This window comes from Cetorhinus maximus, chromosome 15, assembly GCF_964194155.1.
Source record: "Cetorhinus maximus chromosome 15, sCetMax3.hap1.1, whole genome shotgun sequence".
Classification (NCBI taxonomy): Eukaryota; Metazoa; Chordata; class Chondrichthyes; order Lamniformes; family Cetorhinidae; genus Cetorhinus; species Cetorhinus maximus.
Genome location: NC_135893.1, coordinates 68,074,269 through 68,087,823, shown reverse-complemented (window position 1 = coordinate 68,087,823; position 13,555 = coordinate 68,074,269). Strand labels below are relative to the sequence as shown.

The following is a 13,555-nucleotide window of genomic DNA, read 5'->3' as shown; positions in this document are numbered from 1 at the left end:
GAATTTCAGTCTGAGGTGTGTCGAACTGGAAGAACCGTTTGAAGCTTGAAGTTGAGCAGGGTACCAAGATTGCGCATTATAGAGTTTAACTTGTGAGTGGCCTTTGAGGCAAATGGAACCTGGAAAAGCTGCAAAGTTTCTGGCAAGAAACAAACAGGAGGTCTATGATTGGCTGGAGGAATTTCTAGCTCACAATTTGATTCCATCCATTTGCAGTCAGACTGCCATCCATTTGCAGTCAGACTGCAAAGTAGCATTTTTGGGACCTGTATTGCTGGACAACATTGGCACTCACGAAGAAGTTGAGTTACTTGTATATAGTATTGCCAAAAGGCCATGTGTAAGTGGAAAGATGATCAAAGAATGAATCATTGGAGAATGCCAGCAATGCCCAGTTGGAGGCAAAATAAAAAGCTATTGTGGGGAGTTTGCTGGCTATCCATGAACAAATAGGAATGGTGCATTGGAATGGATGACAGAGGCAGGTGATGACATGTTGTAGTGATTGACCGTATTGGAGACTGGGGAGAGGCCAAAGGTGTGTTAAGGAGGGATAATCTGTTACACTTGTAGTCACATGGGAGAATGTTGGTGATATTGACCAAATTGATTTCACTACCAGGGAGTAGCAGATTGAATGTATGCAAATTGATAATGTTAGTTGGGTGGGGCAGGGATGCAGATTTTTAATGCAGCATTAATTAAGCTTAATCATCGATTTCCACTGGAACCTCACCGACCACCGTTTCAGTTGTTCACTGCAGTTTGGTGGCTCAAATGCCTGCACAAAGCAAACAAGAACTTGCTAAATTTATGCCCATAACGGCTTCGTTGCCAAGCTGAAGTGGGTCGGCACCTGTCAAAGAATCGAGGCCCTCCAGGATATGCTAAATCTTTCCTTTTGTAGAGCTTGGTAGAGTAGGGTTTGCAAGACCCCACCAAAAGCCCCTCCTAGGAATTACCTGCTTGCTGGTGAGCCTTCCTTTGATGCCAATCAGAACTTCAATGCACAGATCAGCTGCTGCGTTTTGCATGTTTTGGATGAGCAACTGCCATGCACGTAAGGTCCAGGAATTTAAATATTGTGGGCTTGAAATCTGGCTCTGCACATGGTAATTTACATTTTTTTAACCTTTTTTTCTGCCTGCCTCCTCTCTACACTCAAACTTACTGTCATTCTACTTGGTGAGGTCTTAGGAATATTTTTGAAATTTCTATGCAGTTTGGAAAATGACTACATTCAATTGACAACAGTTGTTTTTACAGCCAGTTTGAGGAGTAATGATGCCATTTGAACTTAACTAATCTATATGGTGTAAAATAATTCAAACAAAATGGTGGTTCAGAATGGCTTTTCACAATATGGAAATAAGAGAGAACGTTGATATTGCAACAGGTGCTTTCCTGAACACTGGAATTTATTGGGGCAGATTAAAAAATACATTAGCTGCACACAATTAAAGAAATTGATTGCAGCCCAAATGTTAGTTCATGAATGCTGCCTGTTGTTTTTACAGTTAACTGTAATTGTCCTTGCGTCTGCTGTTTTACATGATTAAGTCATGAAGATTTACTAAATTCAGTGTGCGCGTGTGTGTTCCTGCACATGCAGTGAAAATGAAATTCAAGTTTTGGGTTTCATGGCATAATTTTAGGATTGATCTTGTCAAACTGAAAAAAAGAGCAACTCAGCCTGACTGGATAAGCTCACAGTTTTTGACTTCTGTATTCTTTCTAACTGATTTGACTCTGAAGAGCTATTGATTGTATGATTTTGCCCAGTAGCTTCTTTGTAATTTTGGGTCATTGGGAAGGGGAATCATTTTCTATTTGCAAGCTTTCTGAAGGTTTTTGTTGAAGAATTTAGAAAAGCCCTAATGGGATGTTCATTTTAATAGAAATTAGTTAGTTTAGTTGTTTTCCTGATAATTTATCAGATTTTGAAATATGCCTGATCAACATTTTTATTTTCTCACATTAATCAAGCAACTTGCAGGTTTAAGAATCTGTTTTTAGGTAATCTCTTGCTCTGCGTCTCCCTTTTTAAGCTGCCAGTGGAAATAGGTCTATGTATTCCATGATGTTTGCTCACTGCATCATTAATAACTTGTAACCCAAATACATGTTTAATTTTAATAACCAGCAATTGATGTTCCATGCCATTACATGCAGAGTCAAGATCAAGCATTCAGATCAATACAGGGTTAGAGGTTGCGTTGGTGGCAGAGGACATATGGATGCAGTGGGGGCAAGTAGGTAGATGGCTGGGAAGGAGAATTTAGGGCGAAGGAAGAAGATGAATGGATGTGAACAGGGGGAATAGGAAGTGGAGAAGAGGAAATAAAGGTATATATTTGGGTAATTAGTGGTAGGGGACGGAGAGGGGAACAGTTTTCCAGAGTCGGCTGAAGTCTTGGTTTTTGGACGGGATGGGGAGTGGGAGGGTGCAGGAAGAAAGAAAAGAGAATAAAGCAGGAGTTACTTCCCTCAATGGGGCGCATCTGCCCTTTATTTAAAAAAATAATCTTTTTCCTCGACTTTTATCTCAGTTTGGCTTTCAGTGCCTTGAGAAAAATTAAGGACCCCAAATCTAACTTGCAGAAGTAGTATGCCAACAAAATGAGGATTATTTTTTGTTATTTCCTCCTTTGCAGTGTTTTCAAAAATACCAGGTGAACACCCTTGTTTTCAAATTGTATTATAAGATCTTTAACACTCAACTGAAATAGTGGATAGGACTTGTTTCTTGATAAGCCATGAAAAATCACCACTTTGACAAGGTAGTAATGCATCAGTACTAAAGATGAGTATCACCTTGGATTAAGATCTTAAATCCACATCTTTCTGGAGATGGGAGTCCTACCAATTGAACCAAGTTTACACTCTGGGAAGGAAAACTACAATTTTTAGTTTCTACGGTAACACTAGTGATCAGTCCTGTTTTCCATTGACAGCCATGTAACAAACAATTGAATGTATAAAAATAAAAGAAATTTCTAAGATTTTGCTTTGTACGGAGTATCTGGTCTTGCTGGACTTTGAGCTTAATTTAGTTATTTTTGCCATTGACACACCGGTTACCAACAACAAGATGCCCCTACAGTTGAGTTGGTATATGAGCACTCACACATACAAATATTATGAATACCAAGCAAAATTAAATGTTGCACTCACAATTTCTGAAGCTTCTGGTCATTGCATAAAATACTTTTCATCTGGAAGCGATTACAAAAGAAGTTAATGTTGTCTAGTAATAGTCATGATTCAATACTGTGTAAAACATTAAATCGGTTATCAGGAGTAGCCTTGAGAATTATCGAATACACGAAAGGTTGCTTGTTAGTTGTTACTTATTGGTGCGATTCAGGGTAAAGTTTTGGAATGTTTTGAGTCAATTCATTCTGACATTGTTGCAGCAACATGACAAATGGAGACTATGTGGATGCTGTCTTTTTACAGTATTAACGTTTTCATGTGTAAGTGATCAGCATGTATTTTCGCTAGAACCTTTCAACTTGGGCTCTTTTTTATTGTATTCATTCATGGGATGTAGGCGTCACTGGCCAAGCCAGCATTCATTGCCCTCCCTAATTGCCCTTGAGAAGGTGCTGGTGAGCTGCCTTCTTGAACTGCTGCAGTCCATGCGGTGTAGGTACACCCACAGTGCTGTTAGGGAGGGAGTTCTAGAATTTTGACCCAGCAACAGTGAAGGAACAGTGATAAATTTCCAAGCCAGGATGGTGAGTGGCTTGGAGGGGAACCTCCAGGTGATGGTGTTCCCATGTATCTGCTGCCCTTGCCCTTCTAGATGATAGCGGTCGTATGTTTGCAAGCTGCTGTCTGAGGAGCCTTGGTGAGTTCCTGCAGTGCATCTTGTAGATGGTACACACTGCTGCCACTGAGAGTTGGTGATGGAGGGAGTGAATGTTTGTGGATGTGATGCCAATCAAGTGGGCAGCTTTGTCCTGGACGGTGTCAAGCTTCTTGAGCGTTGTTGGAGCTGCACTCATTCAGGCAAGTAGAGAGTATTCCATCACACTCCTGACTTGTGCCTTGTAGATGGTGGGCAAGCTTTGGGGAGTCGGAAGGTGAGTTATTCGCTGCAGAATTCCTAGCCTCTGACCTGCTCCTGTAGCCATATTGTTTATATAACTAGTCCAGTTCAATTTCTGGTTAATGGTACCCCCAGGATGTAGGTAGCAGGGAAATCAGCAATGGTAATGTCATTGAATGTCAAGGGGCAATGGTTGGATTCTCTCTTGTTGGAGATGGTCATTTTCTGTGACGCGAATGTTACTTGCCACTTGTCAATCCGAGCTTGGATATTGTCCAGATCTTGCTGCATTTGGACATGGACTGCTTCAGTATCTGAGGAGTCGGGAATGGTGCTGAACATGTGCATTCATCAGTGAACATCTCCACTTTTGACCTTATGATGGGAGGAAGGTCATTGATGAAGTAGCTGAACGTGGTTGGATTGAGCACACTACCCTGAGGAACTCCTGAGTGATGTCCTGGAACAGTGATGATTGACTCCAAGAACCACAACCATCTTCTTCCTTTGTGCTAGGTATGAGTCCAACCAGCAGAGAGTTCTCCCTCAATTCCCATTGACTCCTGTTTTGCTAAGGCTCCTTGATGCAATACTTAGTCACATGTTGCCTTGATGTCAAGGGCAGTCACTCTTGCCTCATCACTGGGGTTCAGCACTTTTGTCCGTATTTGAACCAAGGCTGTACTGAGGCCAGGAGTTGAGTGATCCTGGTGGAACCCAAACTGAGCATCAGTGAGCAGTTATTACTAAGCAAGTGCCATTTGACAGCACTGTTGATGACCCCTTCCATCACTGTACTGATGATCGAGAGTAGACTGATGGTGTGGTAATTGGCCAGGTTCAATTTGTCCTGCTTTTTGTGTACAGGGTATACCTTGGCAACTTTACACATTGCTGGGTAGACGCCAGTGTTGTAGCTGTACTGGAACAAGTTGGCTAGGGGCGTGGCAAGTTCTCCAGTACGATTGCTGGAATATTGTCAGGGCCCATAGCCTTTGCAGTATCCAGTGCCTTCAGCCGTTTCTTGATAACGTGGAGTGAATTGAATTGACTGAAGATTGGCATCTGTGATGCTGGGGGCCTCAGGAGGATACTGAGATAGGTCATCCACTCAGCACTTCTGGCTGAAGATTTGTTGCAAATGCTTCAGCCTTATCTTTTGCACTGATGTGCTAGACTCCCCATTATTGAGGATGGGGATATTTGTGGAGCCGCCTCATCCAGTGAGTTGTTTAATTGTCCACCACCATTCATGACTGGATATGGCAGGACTGCAGAGCTTAGATCTGATTCCTGTAGTATGTGGAGAATGCATATTATTTAAAGGATGAAAAGCATCGCAAGTTATGCAGTTTTGTCATTTAATTTCACCTGTGCATTGCAAGCTAGCGAATGAGTGAACTAGATGGCTTCTGTTTTAACTGTCCTTTTCTTCAGACTTGTGGCTATTTGTATGTGAAACAGTTTCATGTGTATAATAAAGATTAATTTTTAAAAGAAAGAGAAATCTGTTCAGATGACACCAGTGATAGTGTAGTTCCACATTGCGGTTGGTAGTAACGCCAATCTAAAAGGCCAGAGCCTGAATTGATTCAGACTAGTATCTTGATTTTATTTGGGGGTATGGAGTACAAAGGGGAAGATTTATGTCTCCTGTTTTGAAAAGTCATTAAAGGTGCAGAGTTAATTTTCATGCAGAGTTTACAGGTAACAGCATTCCGCTCATCATCAAATAGTGTAGATGTGAAAATAATGTAATCATAAATTATTGCACAGAACCTAAGTGGTTAATAATCACCTCCCTTTGTTATCTCCCTCTTTTAGGGTATGAAGGTGTTGGTGGATGCAAGGAACAAGTTGGGCATTCCCTGGGAAAATACTGAAAACGAGAAGCATGGAATGTTTGTCATGGCATTTGAAAACAAATGTGGCATGCCAGTAGAGCCAGCCACATTTCAATTGTATGTGCCAGCACTGAGGGCACTCTGGCAAGATTCAGGAATCAAGGAAGCATACAACAGAAGACGAGAGTTTCAGCTGGTAAGTGACCAAGTTCTAACGAGTTGCACAGAATGAAGGGAAAATACATTGATTTATATGAGGGAGGGACTTGATGCAGCAGATAACTAGCCTCCAGACAATTTGAAAATGCCAACATGTAGCCAATATACTGTTTTAGATTGTTACTGCTGGTGCCCTGAAGTCAATAGATAGTTTGGTCTACTTGTCACTTGGTGAATTGGTTCTTGCACTAAAATGTTAACACTTGATTTATTTTATCCCCTCCCATTTAACTATTTGGTGAAGCCATTTCCTACTATGATGCCACAGAGAAGTTCTGACAATAGCTACTTTTTTTTACATTGGACTATTAGCATGCTGATTCCTCTGGCTCCTAATGCATAGGTTTTCTTAACGCAGACCACCTGGATTTTCAAAAGTCAGCTCCTGAGAAAACCTGGTAAATAATGGGTTTTGCATGGCACTGCTGTTAGCAAACTCCAGAATTATTGGTGGCTGTGCGAGACTGGTGACAGGAGCCAGTAGCATTGGATAACAGTGAACCAAAATAAATGCAGCTGAAGACAACAGAAATGTATTTTTTTTAAAAATCAGATCGCTCCTCAGTGCTTATTTGGCGGTGTAAAAGGCATAATTCTGAATAGAATGATTTTTTTTAATGCACATTTTCTTATATATTTAAATGGGACCAGTGAAGAGCAGAATGTTCCTCTGCTAAGTTACTCCATGCATCTTGCTTGTGGCATTGACTAAGTATTCTGTTGATCTGTATTTGATTAACTGTATTTCACACATTTAAGCAATTGTTTAAATAATCTATAATATGTTCAATAAAGATTTCATTTAACTGTTTTTTTCAAAAAGTGTTGCCAGTATTAAAGGAATAAATAAACTGTAGCACTGCTTGGTGCCAAGGTACAAATATTCTGCCTTGGTCTTGTAGAATGTTGGATTCCAGACAAAGGGCCTGCGTTAGATTCCAAATCTTCACTGATCCTTGCACTAAGCCTTCTCTATTAATACATTTGGAGGGAAGGGAAACTGTCTAGACTGAGCTGCTTCCCACACACAGAGGATGCCTCCTTGTTGCTTGTCCGAAGTTGAGGCATTGATGGGTTTTGGGGATTTCTGCCAGCTGTACTGAAGCAAAGAGGAGACTGTTAATGTATAACTCAGCGCAGGCCAGGGTTCCAGCCTGGGACCTTCTTGATGTGTGTGGCTCAGTACCACAGGACACAGTGAACTCATGCGCGAAATTATTGGGGAAACTGATTTCTAGCCTTAAGGTCACTGTCAACCATTTGTCCTGCATGAAATTATGCAGCTTTCAACATATCGTGAAAAGTAATAGTTAATAGCTTAGCAGTGCCGTACATGCAAAATTGGTTAGCCAGCATTTGTGGTGTGCAATTTTGGACTTGTAGGCATATGGCGTTGTATAATCAACACATTTTTTTCCAACTTGTAATGAAGGTCAGTGTACTGAAGGGGAAAAAAAAGTTAAGAATGTAGGAATGAGAAAAAGCCTCCAGTCTGTTTATAACCCAATATAGTTAGTTTTAATGCAGTACAGTAGACGTGGTAACATCAAGAAATGTTTTGAACAATGCTTTTGCAGTATTAAACCTTCAAACTTCCATGTCACAAGCCTGTATTTTGAAAATTTCCCCAGTACTAAAGGTGCAGCATGCTCATTTTGTTACAGTTGCTTTATTATTATAAAACAAAAACAGAATTACCTGGAAAAACTCAGCAGGTCTGGCAGCATCGGTGGAGAAGAAAAGAGCTGACGTTTCGGATCCACATGACCCTTCAACAGAACTGAAGCATAGTTAGGAGAGAGGTGAAATATAAGCTGGTTTAAGGTGGGGGGCGGGGGGAGAGAGAAGTTGAGAGTGGGGTGGTTGTGGGGACAAGCAAGCAGTGATAGGAGCAGATAATCAAAAGATGTCACAGACAAAAGGATCAAAGAGGTGTTGAAGGTGGTGATATTATCGAAGAAAAGTGCTAATTAAGAATGGATGGCAGGATACTCAAGGTACAGCTCTAGTGGGGGTGGGGTGGAAAGACTAACAAGGTATTAGTTGTAGATTTAAAAATAATGGAAATAGGTGGGAAAAGAAGAATCTATATAAATTATTGAAAAAAAAACAAACAAACAAAAGGGAGGGGGAAGAAACGGGGTGGGGATGGGGGGAGGGGGAGTTTAAGATCTAAAGTTGTTGAATTCAGTATTCAGCCCGGAAGGCTGTAAAGTGCCTAGTCAGAAGATGAGGTGCTGTTCCTCCAGTTTGCATTGGGCTTCACTGGAACAATGCAGCAAGCCAAGGACAGACATGTGGGCAAGAGAGCAGGGTGGAGTGTTAAAATGGCAAGCGACAGGGAGGTTTGGGTCTTTCTTGCGGACAGACCGCAGGTGTTCTGCAAAGCGGTCGCCCAGTTTGCGTTTGGTCTCACCAATGTAGAGGAGACCGCGTTGGGCCTAGACGGAAGACGAGGTGCTGTTCCTCCAGTTTGCGTTGGGCTTCACTGGAACAATGCAGCAAGCCAAGGACAGACATGTGGGCAAGAGAGCACTTATATTGGTTTTAGTGAAACCTGGTTCGTCCTGGTACTGGACCGATCAGTGGGGAGGAAAAAACTCCAGAACTATTGACTGTGATTAAAACCTTGTTCTTGAAAGATACAGGTCTGGCTAGTATCTATGTATTGTTTCTTTGCTCTTAAGAAGAGGGTCATAAATCTTTGACTTAGACGTGTAACTTACTTGTCGTGACCATGTGGAAGCTGAAGTGTCAGCATGTTAGTAATTTAGCTACTTCCATCTGTGCAACATTGCTGCCCGAAACCCTTATCCATTCTTTTTCATCTCTAGATGTGGCTATTCCAATACCCTCTAATCCCACACAAACTCCTACTTTTTCAAAACACAGCAACCTGTGTCCTGTCTTCACTAAGTCCCATTCACCTGTCATTAAACTACCACTGGCCCCTTTCCCACAACACATTAAATTGAACTACTTATTCTTATCAAATTTCTTTATGGCCTTATTGTACCCTATCTCTATAACATCCTCCAAGTCTTGCATTACCTTCCACAATATCCTTCAGCCCTCTTTTTTTTCAGTACAACTCCCCTTTTATCTCACCAGTGGTGCATCCTTTCATGGCATTAGCTCTACTCTTCCCCTTGTATCCTGTGCATGTCCACAGTCTCTGTTCCAAAGGTCTTCCTAAGAAATTTTTTTTTTGACTAAGTTTGGTCACCTCCCCCCACCCCCCAAAAAAAATCTTTCCCCCCATGGCTTATACCCCCTTCCTGTCAACTTCCATTTGTGGAGTTACATCAGCTATTTTTCATGATAAAGTATACTATATGAATGCAAAATTTTGTTTTGTATTACTATCGATTGAACTTTTTTCATCAAGAAGTGTTGATGCCATCATGTATTTGTTTACACAAAATGTATGATATATTTGCTAATGGAGTATTAAATGTTGTGCAGGTTTTCTGATTCTGTGGTATCAAAAGCAGCGTTCCCTCTAAATTTGTTTTTTTTTTTGGATTGTGTGGGCGATTGATTTAATTGTTTGAGGCCTTGAAATTTTTTTGCACGGCAGCAAATGCAAGGTAACTTTAAAGGAGCCATCTTGTGCATGACCTGCATGGGCACTTGCAGGTTGTTGCACAGTTTAGAGGCAATATTGATTAAGAGTTAGATTTTTTTTGTTTAAAAGTATGAAAATTCTGAATGTCTTACCTAAGTTGAAGTTTTCAGTAGATTCTTCTGCCCCACGTTGTATAAGAACATAAAGAACAAGAGTAGGCCATCCGGCTCCTTGAGCCTGCCCTGCCATTCAGTAAGATCATGGCTGATCTGCTCCAGGCCTCGACTCCTCTTTCGTGCCAGCTCCTCATAGCCCACAACTCCCTGATATTTCTAAAATCTACCTACTTCCTCCTTTTAAATACTTTTAGCCTTCACAACTCCCTGGGGTAGAGAATTCCAGACATTCACTACCCTCGGAGAGAAGAAATTCCTTCACATCTGAGTTTTAAATGATTGTCCCCTTATTCTGTAACTATGTCCCCTAGTTTAAGATTCCCCCACTGGTGGAAACATCTTCTCAACATCTACCCCGTCAAGCCCCCTCAGAATCTTGTACGTCTCAATAAGATCACCCCTCATTCTTCTGAACTCTAATGAATAAAGGCTTAACCTGTTTAGCCGCTCTTGATAAGTCAACCTCTTCATCCCAGGAATCAGCCTAGTGAATCTCTTTTGAACTGCCTCCAATGCCAGCGTATCTTTTCTTAAATACGGGGACCAAAACTGAACACACTACTCCAGGTGCAGCCTCACCAACACCCTGTACAGTTGTAACAAGAATTCCCTATTTTTATACTTCCAACCCCCTAGCAATGCAAGCCAAAATTCCATTTGCCTTCTTAATTACTTGCTGCACCTGCATGCTAACTTTGTGTGTTTCATGCATAAGAACACCCAGACCCCTTGGTGCTGCAGAGGAATCATTCAGCCTCATTAATTCCACCTAGCTCCTCTGCACTGATCTTGATGACAGGATGCAGACGCAACCTTACTTCTCTTGGGGTGCAAGAGATTCCCGATGGGGTGGACCATGCACTCCTTCCCCCAAGGAGCCAGCTCATAGACACAAGCCTCCTGGAGCGAGTGGTCAGTGGACTGGAACAGTTGACTCCCCACTCTTCCAGACTCCATAATTCCATTTCTAGCCAGGGTTTGCACGCCCAGGAAACTGCCAACAGTCAGCAGGTGTCTTGCTTCTCTAGCATAAGGCCAGGTAAATTGAGTGATGGTCGTCTCCTCCTAGAAGATGCATTGCCACAGACCACCCTGCTGGCTCCATGTGGTTTGGAAAAGCACAGGCCCTCTACAGAGACTTCTGATCCAAACTGGGAATCTGAAAGAGCAGGCGGAGAGGTCGCTGGTGATGAAAACTGTTCCCTATACAAACCTGCTAGCCTGTCCCTGGATCATGTCATGTGCCCTTGCATTTGGGAAAAAATACAGATGGCAGAACAAACTTCCATTAGGATGTTTTATTTATCATTTTAACATTTTATTTTACACCCACACATATAGTGAGAAAATAATGAATTTAAAAATGAGGATACAAAAGTTAAATCCACTGTTAGACAATTTCTCCCATGTTACCCCCAGGGGATGTATAACTGTTTGAGATCCACTATACTAGAGTGATGACAAAGTTGGTTTCCTCTTCAGAAACAAGTGTTCGGAATTTGATCACAAGCAGAACTTGTCTCTGCAAAATATCAGTAATACTTAAAGTGATTGGAAAAACATAGTTCTTAAACTAGATTTGACAGTTTATTGCCCCTACTTACTGATAAGCTATGCCCCACCCAAAAACTGAAAAGGCCATGATCTTCATGAAAGTCAACATTGCAGCACCACCATGCATGCTTATTTATTTAAATTTGTTAGTGGAATTTATTGAATATCTTGTGGAGCTGTTTGGCGCCAAATCAAAGCTTTCATATGGATTTCATTAAGGTTTGTTTATAACTTGGTACTGAGCATATGCTGTGAAAAATCCTTTTGTGCTATAAAAAGATAAATTGTAAGTAAATATTTTAGTTTGTTTGCTTTTAAAATTTGCATTGTTATTGCTTTGAAATGAGTTGTGATGAACTTGGAGCTGGTATCAGAGTAATAACTTCAGAATATTCACTGGCTGCACCTATGTAAATTGTATCCCAGTTCATTAAAATTCTTAAATTTAAAATTCTCGTCCATTTTCTTTCAGGCCCTCGGTAGCCAATCATTGGAACCTCAATCAAGCCTATAAATCATTCGCCCCCTCAGATTCTTATCTTCACCTGATTCAGGCTCTTGTGCATCTAACTCTGCATTTGCCACAACATTGACAGCTGTTCTTTCGTCCAACTAGGCACCAATATTAGGAATTCTCTTCCTAAGTGTCTCATTTCCCACTTCCCAATCTTTTCGCCAAACCTCCTGATGTATTCCCTCTTTGATTTGGCACCTGTTTTCCTCACAAAGATCCCTGTTATGTTGTTCTACATTTGAAATGCTGTGTAAATTCATGTTTGTCTTCCTCCGTATCTATCCTTGCTGTTGAATGGAAATGCATATGTATTTACAGAAATATAAAGCTGGTTAGACGTCAAGAGGTTTTTATTTTTGCAGAAGGTCATCAACCTTTGGAGCAAATTGCCAGCTGGAAAAGATTCTAGCTGAAGATGATTTTGTATGCAAAAATAAGTTGGATTGTTGGCTGGTGTACCTTGCTGTCTCTGTGGCCTCCAACAACTTGTCTCGACTGCTTTTGCAGGTTAAATGAATTTCCTAGCGTTCTTATTTTCCTAAATTGACCTAATTTTTTTTATAAAATATCACCATGTCTCTCCCAGGAGATTACATGACTGCTGGTAAGTGGGAAGCTTGCAGGGGTGGTGTGGTTGTGGCAGAGGTAATAAAGTTCTCTACAGAATGGGCCCAATGGACCAACTGGCCTTTGCCTGTCTATCATTTCTGTATATTATTGAATGAGAAAGTAATCTACATTGTGAAACTAAAACTGTAGCTTAGATCTCAGCAGGCTGATTTTTAAAAAATGGCTCAGATTTTATTTCCATCCAGAATGTCTATACCTGAATGTCCTTTTTTTTTTTTCTAGACCTCCATACAATCTGGAATTGCCATTTTAAAAATTATTTGTTCCTAGTATGTGGGCAAGACCTATTTATTCCCCATCCCTGTTTGTGCTAAGGGCTTTAAGAGTCATTGATATGGTACAAGACTGGAACCATGAATAGATTAGACCAGATAGAGGCAGTAGGTTTCCTTGCTTGAAGGATATTCATGAGCCAAGATGGGTTTCACAATCCCACAAAACCTTAATTTTTTTTGCTGTTAGCTCATAAATTGCCAGATTCATTGAATTCAATGACACACACTTGCCATGGTGAGATTGGGACTTGTGTTCAAAATCCTTTGTGTGAAGTCAATTGAGCATAACAGTTTCAAAAATAATGGATGCATCAAACTGGGTCCGACTGTTATTTTTGAACACAAGCATTTTGTTTCCTAAGAATTTGGAAAAGATTAAGGTTTTCTCATCCAGTATAATTTTGAAATCTTACTCAAAACTCTTGGATCTACAATACAGTAGTGTAACTTGTTTGTCTGTTTCCACAACCCCTGGTTTTGGGTTTATTGGATGCAATTCTTGTAAGCAGCATTTTAGTCATGTATACAGCTATGTAGCTGTAAAATTTAAGTATCATGATGTCCCTTAAAGTTTTTTTATCTTGGCATGTTGCAGAGCATGTCTTTATGCTGCTGTATTTGCTAAGAACTTCTGCTACTATATATAAAGAAATGTCATGATTTCACTGCGTACAGAAGACTGATTAGAATTTAATTTTAGACTTAATTTTTTATGTATGAA

The 13,555-nt window shown here is 40.8% G+C and overlaps 1 protein-coding gene across 1 annotated transcript in view; it reads left to right on the top strand.

The window, feature by feature from the left end:
* gna12a (guanine nucleotide binding protein (G protein) alpha 12a) overlaps nucleotides 1-13,555 on the top strand; it is a 94,065-nt gene that overhangs the window by 34,291 nt on the left and 46,219 nt on the right. Inside the window, exon 2 of the mRNA XM_078558596.1 lies at nucleotides 5,879-6,094. Within this exon, the coding sequence (XP_078414722.1) occupies nucleotides 5,879-6,094 (216 nt within the window). The remainder of the gene's footprint in view (nucleotides 1-5,878; nucleotides 6,095-13,555) is intronic.